This window comes from Vigna umbellata, chromosome 1 (genome assembly GCF_029865625.1).
Source record: "Vigna umbellata cultivar VRB3 chromosome 1, Vumbellata_1.0, whole genome shotgun sequence".
NCBI classification, from domain to species: domain Eukaryota; kingdom Viridiplantae; phylum Streptophyta; class Magnoliopsida; order Fabales; family Fabaceae; genus Vigna; species Vigna umbellata.
This window is the reverse complement of record NC_142165.1, coordinates 42,948,897-42,963,704: the sequence shown is the minus strand read 5'-3', so window position 1 is coordinate 42,963,704 and position 14,808 is coordinate 42,948,897. Positions and strand designations below refer to the sequence as shown.

General features: G+C 28.5%; 1 protein-coding gene across 1 annotated transcript; it reads right to left on the bottom strand.

The window, feature by feature from the left end:
* Nucleotides 1-3,324: 3,324 nt before the first annotated feature.
* Nucleotides 3,325-7,270, bottom strand: LOC124819927 (transcription repressor MYB4-like). Its single transcript, XM_088103223.1, has 4 exons — nucleotides 7,016-7,270; nucleotides 6,529-6,658; nucleotides 5,355-5,596; nucleotides 3,325-4,252 (listed from the first exon to the last, which is right to left on the bottom strand). Exons 1-4 carry the CDS (start codon nucleotides 7,146-7,148, stop codon nucleotides 3,825-3,827), a joined length of 933 nt encoding a protein of 310 aa, XP_087959349.1. The 5' UTR covers nucleotides 7,149-7,270; the 3' UTR covers nucleotides 3,325-3,824.
* Between the last annotated feature and the right edge of the window lie 7,538 nt (nucleotides 7,271-14,808).

The window sequence follows — 14,808 nt, the reverse complement described above, 5'->3', positions numbered from 1 at the left end:
TGAACAGATTGAAAAAAAATAGGATAAAAATAAAAAAAATAAAAATAAAATATAACTAAATTAAATAAGTTTAAATAAAAATAAGAACCAAATTAGTACATATGGCAAATTTTTATTATAAATAATTATTTGAATTTAAAAAATATTTACTAAAAAAGTAAAATTATATTATTTTGATTTATGAAATAATTAAATTCAAATTAATAACTATTTAAAAAATAAAAAATAGAAATGTAATTATTTTAGTTTAAAATAATGGTTAAATAAGAAAATTTAAAAACAAAATTCTGTACCGGAACTTAATCGAATCCGCGCGTATAGATAGATGCATAAACATGGTCGACGTAATGTTTATACGTTTTCATATGCAAAAGTAAAATGGCTGAATATCTATATGATTTTTATTTTTTTTTCACTTCATTCTCAGTTAGGGTAGGGTGTGTTTTTTTTTTTTTGTAAAAATGAATTTAAGAAAGAATGCATCAATGAAATTGAGTATATTTAGAGATAAAATTTGTATGATTTCTTTTAAAATATTTGAAAGTGAAAATAATAAATTTTGGGATGAAGTTTGTGAAAGTTATGAATGATTTGAATGATATAATAGACAAAAAAGAAGGTTTTAATATATTAAAATATAAAATTCCTATTTTTCTTTTATAATAAAAATTAATATATTATTATTAATAATAATAATAAAAAAAAAGTAAAAGCAAAATATGTTATTAATAAAATAAAAATATATATGAATCATTCTCTCACTAATTGGAGTTTCCAGGAATGGTTCTATATCTCTTTCCCCTCTTCTTTGTCTCCAACTCATTTCTAAAACCAAAACTATTAACCAACAATAACAAGCCATTTTGAAATTCATGACGAGGTTAGGTTTACGAAAAACACACTCCACGCAAATTTTTAAGATGAAGAATATTTTATAAAAAAATGTTTTTTTATTAACTTTTTTTTTTACTAACTTTTTACAACATTTATGATTGGTCTTTTTAAATATTTTCTGAAAATAAATTCAAACAAACTAATAAAATAATAACATGTGATTTATTATTAAAAAGTTGTTATGAAAAGTTTTAAACTTATTATAATCCTATTTTATATCCCACAAATTTGTGATCGCAATCACTCCTAAATCAGTGTATCAACACATGCATTAGAATTCGTTCATGCAAATACAACATTAAATACACTCTGTGTCTTTTCCTAAAACAACAACAATGAACAAAAAATAAACACTAACAATACTTAATATTTCAATCATCTTACACATACACAATACATAACAAAGATAACAACAGTAATTTCTAGTTTGTAAACCATTTTCTGGCGAAAACGGAACTTTATTTTCACCTCCCTCAAACAATAATTGTAAACCATAAGTCATATTCAAACATAAGTTCACTGTAATTTTGTCACAGGGTATTGTGTACTTGAACAAGTTATTATAAACTAAAACTTAAGTGGTTTTTGTCATATTAAACAAATTATAGTTAAATTTATCAGTGAAATTAAGTAATTTACATGTAGGTTGAAAACTTCGATTAAGGAAATCACCTAATAATATTTAGTATCAAACTATTAATCCACTATAAAAGACATACTTTATATATATATATATATATATATATATATATATATATATATATATATATATATATATATATATATATATATATATATATATATTAACTTCATTTTAATTTGTAAAGCTAAACAAGTTGTTGAAACTCATAAATAAGATCAAATTATAATATATAAATAAATATAAATTTTATTTTATAAGTCAATTTAGGTTTAAGTTTGTTAACATGATATTACACTGTTGGAACATATATTAGTGAATTTATTGAATCTATTGCTCAATATATTTTAAGTTAACTATTGGACTAGAATATATCAATTCACAACATATTTTTAAGATTGTGTTAGATGTAAAATTTACAGTGAAAACTAAACAAATTGTTGAAACTCATAAATAAGATCAAATTATAATATATAAATAAATATAAATTTTATTTTATAAGTCAATTTAGGTTTAAGTTTGTTAACATGATATTACACTGTTGAAACATATATTAGTGAATTTATTGAATCTATTGCTCAATCTATTTTCAGTTAACTATTGGACTAGAATATATCAATTCACAACATATTTTTAAGATTGTGTTAGATGTAAAATTTACTTTTTAAATTCTTTTTTTCACTTTTGGACACTTTTTTTTCAAAAGCGTATTTGTCTCACGTTCTTCCAAACAAATTATTAATTTGTACATAAAATTAAGTTGATTTATATTTTCCAAAATAAGATTTGGGTCTGCAAATTATTATCTAGCTCAATAATAAATTAAAATGGTTTTGCTGTAAAGAATGAAAAGTATTAAAATTTTGTTAAAAACTATATATATAATATTTGATTGTACCAATATATCCTCGTTGTCAAATTTATTAAAGTTTTTATATAGGAGTATTAATCATTTTTAACTCTCAAGAGTTAATTGTGTTTTGTACAAACAGGTACTATGTTGAATCTAGGACAACAAATAGAGAAATCTGTAGTAAAAAAGCGAGTTTAATATATGCATGTAAATTTTTTATTTCATAAACTAACAAAAAATTTTGTTATATTTTATAATTCGTAGTATAATATTATTACAAAACTGACTAAATTTAAAGTACATTAAACAATAAAGTTTTTATTGTAAAAAAATTTGATTCATCTCTATTGTTATTGTTTTACTCATTGTACTCAACAATATAATTTATAGGTTCACTTATTCTTAATTGTTGTACTCAAAATAGATAAAATAGACTATAAATTATCATAAACGACTATTTCATTAACTACTAATAAGTCCCCAATGACTAATATATTAATTACTTATAAAATTTGGTTGACTAATTCATTCACTACTCGTAAGACTTCAACAAGTAATTTGTTAATTACTTATAAGACTTCAACTAATTCATTCGAGATTGAATAATAATATTAAGGTATAATTTATTTTGACATTGAAAATATTTAGGGTTTAGGGTACATGATTGAGAGGGCATTATCGTTGTTGATTAAACCAAATTACCCGCGCCACTATGAAGAGGCAAAGTAATCAATGCATGCACAGCCTTATGCAGAATCTCTTTTTCTCTATCTTTTTGCAATTGGTGTTTTTGGGACTTGCGAATTGGGGAACATACATGTGATAAGTCAATGTTTTTTTTTTCACTTTTTCTCTTTTCATAGACAGGTTGTTGGTGTAAAAGGACATGTAAATGCAAAGAACAAAAACTCATTATTGTCGTCCTCAAACCACCTCACGGTCAAACTATACAGCTAAAAAACGAAATTGCTGATACCAATATTAATCTCTACCAAATAAATAACAAAAAATCTGTGATAGAACAAAAGAAGAAGATACATTGTATATAAGAAGACACAGAATTATGTGATGGGGGCAAAAGCATGCATTATTATCATTTGAAAATCCACAAAACATGTAGAGCCAAATATCTAGCAACTTGAAGATGCTTTACATGTCTTCAAAATAAAGCTTTTGCCGCTAGTTGCAATCACCTTTATTTTTTTTCCCTCTTCCACGTCAAAACACCCAACAAACATCACCATTGTTACATACAACACATATTTCTCTTACCTTCAATCACATTTCACAATCTTTACAAATCAGCAATCAAAAGAAAACGTGCATATCCTCTGCAAATTCACAAGCCTGGCCTGGACCATTTGATGAAAATGTCTTCCTAGCTAGTCAGAGAGGTCATACAAGAAAGTGGGGACACCTTCCACAAGCATTTTAATCTCACAAAGAAGAAGGAAAAGGAGAAAGTGTGTTTGCTTCCACATTTGTGGCTAGTTCTTCCCCACCAATATGTCCTTCAACACTGTCCCAAAAGAGAAAGTTAGGACATTGCTGCTGCGTTTCCACCCATTCATTTAAACCTTGCCTCTGCAAGCACTCTAGTGCTATATCTCCTTGCTCGTCCATGGGACAACGTTGTACCTCAATCGGGACCATGTTGTCCACGTTCTCTATCAATGGTGGCAAATAATTTGTGGTGTCCAAGCCCACAGTCACTGTTAGAGGAGGAAGTGCCTGAACCTGATGATGGCTCAGGTTCCACGTTTCAGTGCTCAAACCCACTGCATCTTGAAAATTTTCAGGTCGCACACTGTTGCAGTCTGTTGCTGGTCCTTCCAGCGAAGGTGTGTCAAACATGAACAGAGGGGTAAGTGGTGGTGTGTTGGTTGATGGAGATGGACGGGAAAAACGATTGAATGGGGGGTTGCTAGAGTGTTTGTCCTCATGCAGCTTGGCAAACGCAATAGCTTGGTTCAGGTCTGACGGTTGGAGGACCGTGACCTCTCGACGAAGGTGGGGTTTGAGGCCCGAGATAAAACAACTCAGATAAAAGCTGGTGGGGTAACCAGAGATCCTATTAGAGAGTTTCTCAAACTCAGAGAGGTAGTCTTGCAATGAGTGTGTTTGAGAAAGCTTGCACAGGGTTGCGATAGGATCGTCAAATTTTGACGGAGCAAATCGGAGTTCGAGCGCTCGGAGGAAAGAGTCCCACGAGGTGAGTAACCCGTTGTTGTGCATCCACTGAAACCAGGAAAGGGCTTTTCCTTCAAGAGAAAAGGAAGCGAGCTGAATGCGTTGTTCCAGGGGAGTTTGGTGGAAGGCGAAGAACTGATTGGCTTTGAAGATCCAACCAAGGGAATCCGTTCCATCAAAGGGCGGAAGGTCCATTTTCATCGATCGGTAAGGGGTATTGAGAGGTTTAGGGTTGAGTGAGAGTTGGTTCTCAAGGTGGGATGTACGATTGTCAATGTCCATGAGGGTGTTGGAAAAATTGGCTTGGGCTAGTAATATTTGTTCTAATTTGCGGTCAAGGGAGGTGAATGGGTCAGGTGAGTCGGCCATGGATGGAGGAAGTAAGACTCAATGAAAGCACCAATTGTAAGGGGAAAAAAACAGAGAATAGAATAATCTGGAAGAAAACAGGACAGAGAAGGAGAAATTCAGAAGAGACACGTAATAATTCTTTCTTATTCCCAACATAACAGAAAGGTGCTTTATATAAGCACTACTCCTTACAGCTAATATTCCTTCACATGGTATAACGGTTTCTCCTAAAAGGGAGACACGTCACTTAGTAACAAAATCCCTAAGATAAATTGGCTGACGCACAACCCTCTTAGGTCGATCAATAGAAGCCTCTGGAGTATTGGTTGGGCCGTGTTCAGCTTCTGCAGTAGTACTTGGGCTACCCTCACCTTGTGCACAGTCAATAGGATTAGAGTACTGTAAGGGCCCAATGATTCTTTCAGCATGTAGAGGAAAACAAGGTTTCTTGAAATGGTGGTTTTGTCTGTGGATTATCCAGGTTGGAAGAAAAATGGCCAAGTAGATTGGAACTGTAGCTGAACTGGGAAGAATTGTGATCGATACTTTGTGCAATAGTGGTTGAAGACAGTGAAGTCTTTCTTATTTTCTTTTTTATCCACGAGTTCCAATAGTTCTTTATTTCATTGTCCGTTCGACCTGGCAAGTGGCTTGCAATGTGAGCCCATCTGCATTTCACAGATTCAATAATCAATAGAATCCCACCGTTTAAATCAAGGAAAACATATGTTCAGTAGCAGATGCTTATAGATCCATATATAATCAAGCAAGTTTAGACATACGAAGAGAGAGAGAGAGAGAGAGAGAGAGAGAGAAAAAGTGTACATAAAACCCTTGTATTTTTTAAGACATGTATGGTTTCTCTCTGTAGTTTGGAAACATTTGTGCGAAGAAAAACCTGATAATGGAAAACGAATAGTAAGATATGTATCATCTACTGGGAAGGTGGACAAAAAAATGTAGGGCTAAAGTATTGATCTCTTGACCTCCCTAAAACTGCTGTTGATAGCTAGGTAGCCTTTACCTAGAAACAAATTTGCTTTTGTTTAAAAAAAACGGGACAACTTGTGTCATTACTTTTTGACTGCGATATTTATGACAAAAAGAACTTAAGCAATAGATAGAGATAATTGAGAATGGTGTCAACATGAAACAAGGTAAATGAATTAGAAATCTGGCTTATAGTCTGTTCAACTAGTTTGTGTAGATCAAATACATGGAGACTAGAAGTGCAATGCTGCTTTTATACCTAGTTTATTTGTTTAGTTGTTTATCAGAAAATTGAAGTTCATATGTAACTGAAATTGAAAGATGAGCCATAGACAAGGAATGCCTTGATAAGCCATCATCATAAGTCCTTCATTTATATAACAATCAATGAAAATTAATCACACATATATATAGCCAATATCATAATTTCCAAATTGTTTTCTCTCTTTTTTGGCCTAATAGAAAGCTATTAAACTCAACTCAACGACAGCTAATGATGTGGGATATAGGACCGAGAAGAAGGCATGTGTATGGCGGAAAATGCAGGTAAAGCAAGAGAAAGATTGAAGTGATGATGATTCAAAATTCTGGGATATAGTGTAATTCAAACCTGTTGCCTACGACCCCGTGAAGGCTTATAATTAACTTTTCCTCCTCAGGTGTAAACCTTCCTCTCCTAATATCAGGTCTCAAATAATTAATCCATCTCAAACGACAACTCTTCCCACACCTTTGAAGCCCTGAAAGCCAATTAACAAACCACAGATCACAATAATAAACACTACACTCACAGGGATTCTGGTCCTTTAAATTTAATCACTAAAATTCATTTCAGTCTCATCAGAAACTACCCTAAAAGAATTATTTCTACAATTACATTAAAAAATAACCATGACAAAAGTCTTATAATTAGATTTTTTTTCGTAAATTTATTATCATCAGTTTTATCAACTGTTGATTCTCATCGAGAGTAAATAATACTGTTTTTTGAGTTATATTTTTTCATATTAGACCAGCTACTGAAAAAGAATTTGTTGAATTTATTAAATATTGTATAGTCTCTCCTGTTAGAAAGAAAAAAAGAGAGAAGAACAGACCAGCTTTTTCTGGAACTTCACTCCAGCAGCCGTATCCATGAGTTGTAATGTATCTGATGAGTTTTTCATCTTCCTCAGGAGACCAAAGTCCTCTTTTAACCTTCTGTTGGTTGCAGCAAGAATGGTGACCCATATTTCTAGGCTTCTTGCTCTGTCGTCTTCTTTTTCCTTCTTTTATATTCTTGTTCCCTAAGTGGCTTCTATTGCCTGGATGAAATTTGTGTGCAATAGTTAAAGACTCTCTTTCCTCCTCTCCTTTTAAAAGTACATGCCCTAGCCGACATACATTCAGAACCTCATCTGGGCTCCATGCAATGGACCCACATCTCCATCTAACCCTACAATGACATTCCATCAACCTAACTCCATATATTGCTAACTATTCATTACCGTGTAACCATTTTCTACGTACCTCTGAACCACTTACGTAACCAAACTTCCTCATACACCACTACATCTAAAACCCTCGCCCAAATCCAAAACAAAAAGAGGGGTAGAGAAGAAAACGGGAGCCTAGGTAATCATAACATCATTGCCGGTTGTTTATGCACCTTCTCCCTGTCTGCTGCAATTATACACCATCCTCATGATATCAAGAGCAAGTGGATTCTCTCTCTGATATTGACTTCCAGGATTATCTCCACATTATTATCTCCAAGCTAATCACTAATGCTTTATTTAATGCTTCCCACCATGATTAGACACATTAAACTCAGATTCTTTTTTCATTCATTATTATTTTATTTGCAATTTGTAAGATTTAACATTCGTTAGGTTTAAACTTCAATTTTTAATATATATCTATTAATATTTAGTCCATGTTTAAGATATATATATATTTTATAATATTATAAAATTGAATTAAATTTAAAATTTATTTCCTATTAATATTTTTATCTGTTGAACAATATACGAAAATACAATACTACTGGGACAGTTTCAAAATCTCTGGTCGAAATGAACTTAGAGAAACTTATAACAGGTAAAAAATGTGTCAATAGTTTTCTCCTCGTAACTTGTACACTACACGAAACCAGGAATAAGATAGAATTGGTATATGGTCGTACATATAAAATTAAAACAAGGAATACCTTCGTACTCAAGACAGTCTACTTTTAGAAAGAGATCAGAAGATGGTGAAAGAAAAAGATGACAGAGAAAATTTTGAGATGTAAATACATATTAGTATTGTTAAAGTGATTACATACGTAACTCATACTATAATGCAAAGCAATTATGAGAAGAAGTGGTTATTTGCTTTATATGTTTTGTTTTTTTTTTTCAAAAAGAGCTTCAGTGAAGTCCTGAAGTTTTCATATCAATTTTTCACATCAAAGTCTTTATATTGATCAAAGAATTAGTTAACAGGTCTTGCATATAAAACTATCTCTATATTATTAAAAGTAAGGGTGAAAATATAAATGGTGTACCCAAAAAACTCAGGGCTTGTATTTTATTCATAAAGGGTATTTTTCTTTCTTTTTCACTTATTTTTCAAATGAAACACAAAGAACTGGTCAGAATGAGAGGAAATTAAATCTCTGTTATATTTTAAACTCTTAATTGAATCTCTATTAAATTTGTGCTCTATTGAATCTTCAAAATTTAATTAAATTTATGTAATTAGATTTTTTTGTTAATTATATTTTTTTAATTATGTAATATATGACAATTATCTAATTATGTCACCATATTCATACGTAGTCTTCAAGAAATCATTTTAGGATTTGTTACATTTATTGAAAATTAATTTTAAAAGTTACGATTATATTTTGTAATAATATGTTATATGACGATATTTAAGATAATAACAAAATAAAATAATTATTATGTTACATAGTTAATAAAAAAATCTAATATTAAATTGAAAAATTTTAAATTTTTTGAGAATTCAATTTTAAATTAATTTCTAAATTTATCGATTTAAAATTTAATTAAGCTAATTGAAAATTGTTATTTTGATCTTTGGATTCACGGATAAATAATTTACTCGAGAAGTTTTTTTTAAACTACACGCTCGAATTATAAACGTTTGATAGTTTTGTCCATGATTTTTATAATCTGAGTTTCATTCGACTTTTCAATGATTGAAAATGTTGGAATAGAAAAATATAAACACAATAATGAATTTAACAATACAGTATTGGTCAAATCAAATGTCTTTAAGTTTAAGAGGTAATTTGCGTACTATCCGTGATTATGCTGTATTCTCTTCTAGTGACTCAAATATTAATCTATGATACCTTCTAAATTTACTTTGAGAATGCAGGAATTTATATTTAATTTTAATTTATTTTAATCATAAGCTAAATTTAAATTATTAAGAAAACTTGTGATATATAGTTTTTTGTTATAATAATATATTGAAAAAGTTTAAGTTCATCAGAATGCGTCTAATTATTGGTGTTTGTGATTGATATTAATTATGTCCTGTCCGACAACCACAAGTTTACCTGTGTGGCAGTTGGAAAAAACAAAGATAACTACCACATCACTTATTATTAAATTTAATAATCGATCACTTTAATCATATCATTAATTTATTGATTTACCTAGCCATGGAAGAAATTTTTATAATTAAAGTGGCCTTGTTTACAGGGTAGTAAATAAAAATATTTATTATCACATTTTTAATATGATGTTCTGCAAAACTAGAAGATGGGAAACTTATAAATTAACAATTGAAAATGTCTGGTGAGATTAACTAATAAATTAACTTAAAATAACTTAATAAAAGCGATAGGAAGGAAAAATAAACTAATATATGAAAAAAAAAATATCGTTTACAACTATTAAGTTTGAAGTTTTTAAAAGTAGGGAAATCTAATAAGAATATGTAGTATTTAAAAGTGTAAAAATATATTTAAATTTAATTTAAGCAATACCAATTAGAATAATAATGTTATTAATAAATCTTAAATAATTTAATAACAAGAATAAATACATAAAATTAATCATACTAAAAAAAAAGTCTTGGGTGAATAAGAAGCAATGCTTATGACAAGAATTGCAGCTTTGAGTCTCTGATAAACATTGTCATTTTCTATGTTTTCAATTTCACCAGTACTTCAGAATCTAATTTTTGCCCTCTACTGAAAACATGGATCTTCAATCTGATTCTGCATTATTGTTTTCTGTACCTGTTAATTTTTCTCGTTGAAGTTTGGCTTGGTTTTATCTTAAACGCCGACACATTTTTTCATGGAGTAATTCCCAATATAACATCTTTTGATGGAAAGAATCCATATGTGAATGCGTCCAAACTCAATACATAATTAATTATAAGTATATAAATATTTGTGAATTTTTATGTAAGCATGAAGTATCACCGTCATATTCACTTAAATATAGTTTTGCTAAATATGATTTCAACCACATTTCAATCACTCTCACATGTATGAAACGATAGGTTTAATAATCTTTAATATCAAGTGGATTTTTAGGTTAATTCAGTTATATTTTTTAAATTAATTTTATCTTTAATTGATATAAAAATATTATATATATTGAAAGTAAATTAAATTTTATGGTAGGGTTAATTTTATTAATGGAAAAAGAATTGAGGAGGGGAATAGAGACATTTCATCCATGAGGGTGAAAGGAATTAAATGTAGATGTTTGATTTTCACATGTAATTACTAGATAGAAATGGAAGTGGTAGGGCCAAATTGCACTCCATTGCTCCTCCTTAAAGCTAACTATAATCATTTACCCTTTTCATTTCCTCCCAAAGGTCTTTTTTAAAAATCATTTATATATGTATTACTATCAAAGTTTTAGCTTGCTATTCATACAAGCAAATGTCATTTTCTCTTCTTTTCCATCAATTGTGGTGGTTCATTCGCATCAATCACCTCTCCCCTTTCAACACTCCCACTTAACTATATTATTTTTCATATTAAATTAATATCAAACGTTTCAAATTTCGTACTGGGTTGGCAAGAATAGATAATTCTAATATGAATGTTACGGTAGATATTAGTTTATTTATATCTCAAAATATATTATAAGTTAAATCAAATAATTAAATAACTTTAAAAATTTAGATGATCTCCGAGTAGATTAAACTTTTCAAAATAATGAAAAAAAAAGCGAGTTTAATTATAGATAAATATCAATGAATAATCTGAAAAGGTCTAGAATATTAAGGATTTTCTCTTAAGTAGGAGTAAGATAAGATGCATTACAAATTTATCAATGGGATTTGCAAGAAAAGATTAATGTTTATAAGTTTCAATGTTTGAGATCAATACCACAAGATAATGGAAGAATAAGTAGTAGACATAAGATGCAAGTGAGACGACTAAAATGGAGAATGACATTTAGGGTTGTGAGGCCAAAGTATTTACCAAAATTAAAGACATTGTTTGATAATAGAATATATTCAACTATATACTTTGTGAATTTATTATTTGAATTTAAAGGGAAGTATGGAAAAAAAATAAGGGTGTTTGAATAAGCGTTTTTCCACATGTGTAAGAAATTAAACTATTGTGTAAAAGGAGATATTACAGAAACATTTGAGAGATGCCTTTAAATAGGTTTAGGTGGTTGGACCACAGGAAAACTAAACAGAGCACTGAGTGAGATAATGAAGAACATTGAAGAATTTTATTTTGTTTAAGAGAAATATCATGGTAAATAATGTCTATAGTTAATGATTTGGTATTAATTGATGGTGTTATTTAATCTATTTAACTAACCTTATCTAGTTAGATTTAACTAACTGGTGTCTATTTTATGTATATATAATTTGGGACTCAAAAGGTAAAACTTGTAAAGATATTAAAGTAATGTAAAAAATAAATTATTAATAACCTTATAAACTTTTGGGTCTTGATTTTAATAAAATATTGTTGATACTGGATGAAATTTAAGTAATTTTAATTATGGAAAAAATTCTTTGATAATAGCCAATATTCAGAAGTTTCTTATTAGAGGGGCAAAAAATCTTAATTGAATGTGAAATGGAACTTCAAAAGAAAACGTGGATATTTATCTACCATCCTAATGCATTAAAGAAATGGTAGTCTTTACTATATACTTTGAGTATATATGCACAACAATTAATTGTAATTCAACCATTAAGGAAATAAATTTTTAAAAAATCCTTCCTTAATTTGTATGTATTATCATATCATAGTCTCATACAACAATTTCTTTTTATAGCATTGTCTTAATCATCATATCACATAGATGTTTTCATCAACAATTTATCTTATATCCAATTATACATATGATATGTTTGAAGTATGAATACATACATAATCTTCTCAACTAAATGAATGATAATCACAATTCAGTATACGTAAACCCTAAAGCTACTTAGGAACTTCTTCACTCATAGCATGTCTTTCGAAGCTTTGTTGCAAATAATATGATCATGTTTTAGGTTTTTATGCAATATAGTTCTGAAGTTTGAACTCTCAAGAAATAACTCCCATTGTAAAACTAATAAAATATCCTTGTGTTAGTGGAGAAAATCCATTTTATTATTCTTCATAAACACACAATGTACACGTAAATCTTCTTGAAAATGTTTTGGGTTAAGAAGAGATCAGCCATTCTGTATTATTATCTTGAAACTGGTTTTAGATCATAAGCAAGACTTAGTTTCAAATTACGTAAAATTTCTTGTTTCTCCGTATTTTTCTTCTTTGAGGTCTTTATGAAAAACATGTTGTTTTGATATTAAATTATTACATGACAAATAGACTAAGAAGCACTCTAACAAGCAACAGATTGATCATTTATGGTTTTGGTTTATCTCTCGGAATAATATGAAGTTTGAAACTTCATTTGTTTGAGTGTCTTAGTTGAATTTTTGAAGTGATCTATTCATATTTTAATATATATATATATATATATATATATATATATATATATATAATATTTTGCTATATATGACACATGCACATGCACATTGCAACTTACTGTCTTATCCAATCATTTTCAAGACAAAGAAAGGATCTTGGAATCCACTAATTTATAGGAAAATGATTATATATTAGCATGAAGAAGAGCAGGGTAGTTCATTGCATGAAAATGCTTTTAGAGGCAGTGTCATTGTGTAATAGCAGCATGATCTCACCTCCATAACTAATAGGGTTTTCGGTGGACCTATCATTCAATGGCGACATACGACGTTTGCTTACACGTGAGATTCAAGGTTATCAAAATAATTTTTTTTTTGTAATTTTTTTTTTCAAATTTTTTTAAAAAAACAATTATATATTAAACAGTGGAATATAAAATAACTATACTAAAGAAATTTTATTCTCACTATAAATTAATCTTATATTTAATCAATACATTTTAGTGTTGAGATATTAAATATAGAAATTGAAAAACATTTCGTGTTGAATTATTAGATATAGAAATTAAAAAACATTTCGTGTTGAGATATCAAAAATATAGAAATTGAAAAACATTAAATAACAAATGACATGGTAACATTTAAATATTAATCGTTATAGATTCTAAATTTATATCAAGAAATTAATATAAAATAATTAATTAAACACGATGTATATAATTTATAAATAGTAATAGTTGTTTATAATAAATATATATATTAACAAACTAAATATAAAATATAATTATTTATATACAATATTTCAAAACTTGTGATGCTGATACAACACGTATCAAATATGTCTATAAGTTTATTTTAAAAATAATAGGATATGATATATGATACATACATTAAAACATGTATAAAAATTATTTAAAATATGATAGATATATAATTATTACTGTGTGAATCCAAATTAAAATCACATACATTAAACATTGTCAAAATAAAAAATTATAAATTATCAGTATTACTATTCTATAAATTAGATTTTTCATAAAAAACTATGAAAATTATTTTCTACTAATATTATTCTTAAAAACTAAACCAAATATGATTTTTTTTTTCAACTTTAAAGTTACGATAAACTAAAAAAAAGAAGCATTTTATCAATATTTCACTCATTTTTTTTCTTTATCAATTCTATTTTTCTCATATCTATCAAATCCACCATGAAAGTATCTCTAAATTTATAGTCAGAAAAATAAGAAATTATTTTTGTAAAATGTATTTTTTTTTTGTAGAATAAGTTTTGTTTCCCGCAACAATTCTTTTCACATATGCTCTTAAAAAAGCCATATCTAACCAATGCATTTTCTTTTAACATGATGAGGTGAGGAGTTGTATTAGTCTAAACCGCATGATGTTTATTGCAGTATATTGAATATGAAATGAATTGATTTCCCAGTTATCTAAAAAGCTGGAGTGAGGAAAAGCACTTTTCACCTTTAAAGAAATTCATGTGATTGCAGTGTTTGGTTGTGTGTGGTTATAAGTGCTTAAGTGGACATGACAATGAACTTGTACGTCTGATTATTATCCAAATCACAGCCTTGAATACACTCCCAATTCCACTTTTAAGTCACTCTGCTTCTCTGCTTCTGGTCCACACACACTGCCCCTCTTATCTCAGTTGAAATTCTTGCAATGTGTCAATATCAACAATCATTATAGCTTCTTTTTCTTTTCTGGATATTTTTTAATTCCAACTCCAAACCTTTCAAATTACAATAATATTATTGTTTGTAAATAAATATTCATAAAAAGTTCTTCATTTTTAACTCATTTTTAAACAAGGATGTGTTTTTACTGTTTTTTTAACTTTTTCCTTTCTGTCATGTTTTTTTTATTATGATAAGTAACTCCAGGTTGTTCATAAAAGTAGAAAACTGTTTTTTTATGCTTTTAAATAACTATTAAAAATTAAAAATCATAATAA

Excerpts from the sequence above, each read along its gene's own strand:
- LOC124819927 (XM_088103223.1), bottom strand. The coding sequence starts at position 7,148 with ATGGGTCACCATTCTTGCTGCAACCAACAGAAGGTTAAAAGAGGACTT. Across the intron at positions 6,659-7,015 it reads TGAAGTTCCAGAAAAAGCTG|GGCTTCAAAGGTGTGGGAAG; the intron begins GTCTGTTCTTCT and ends ATTGGCTTTCAG. Across the intron at positions 4,253-5,354 it reads AACCTTGTTTTCCTCTACAT|CCCCTCTGTTCATGTTTGAC; the intron begins GCTGAAAGAATC and ends CACCACCACTTA.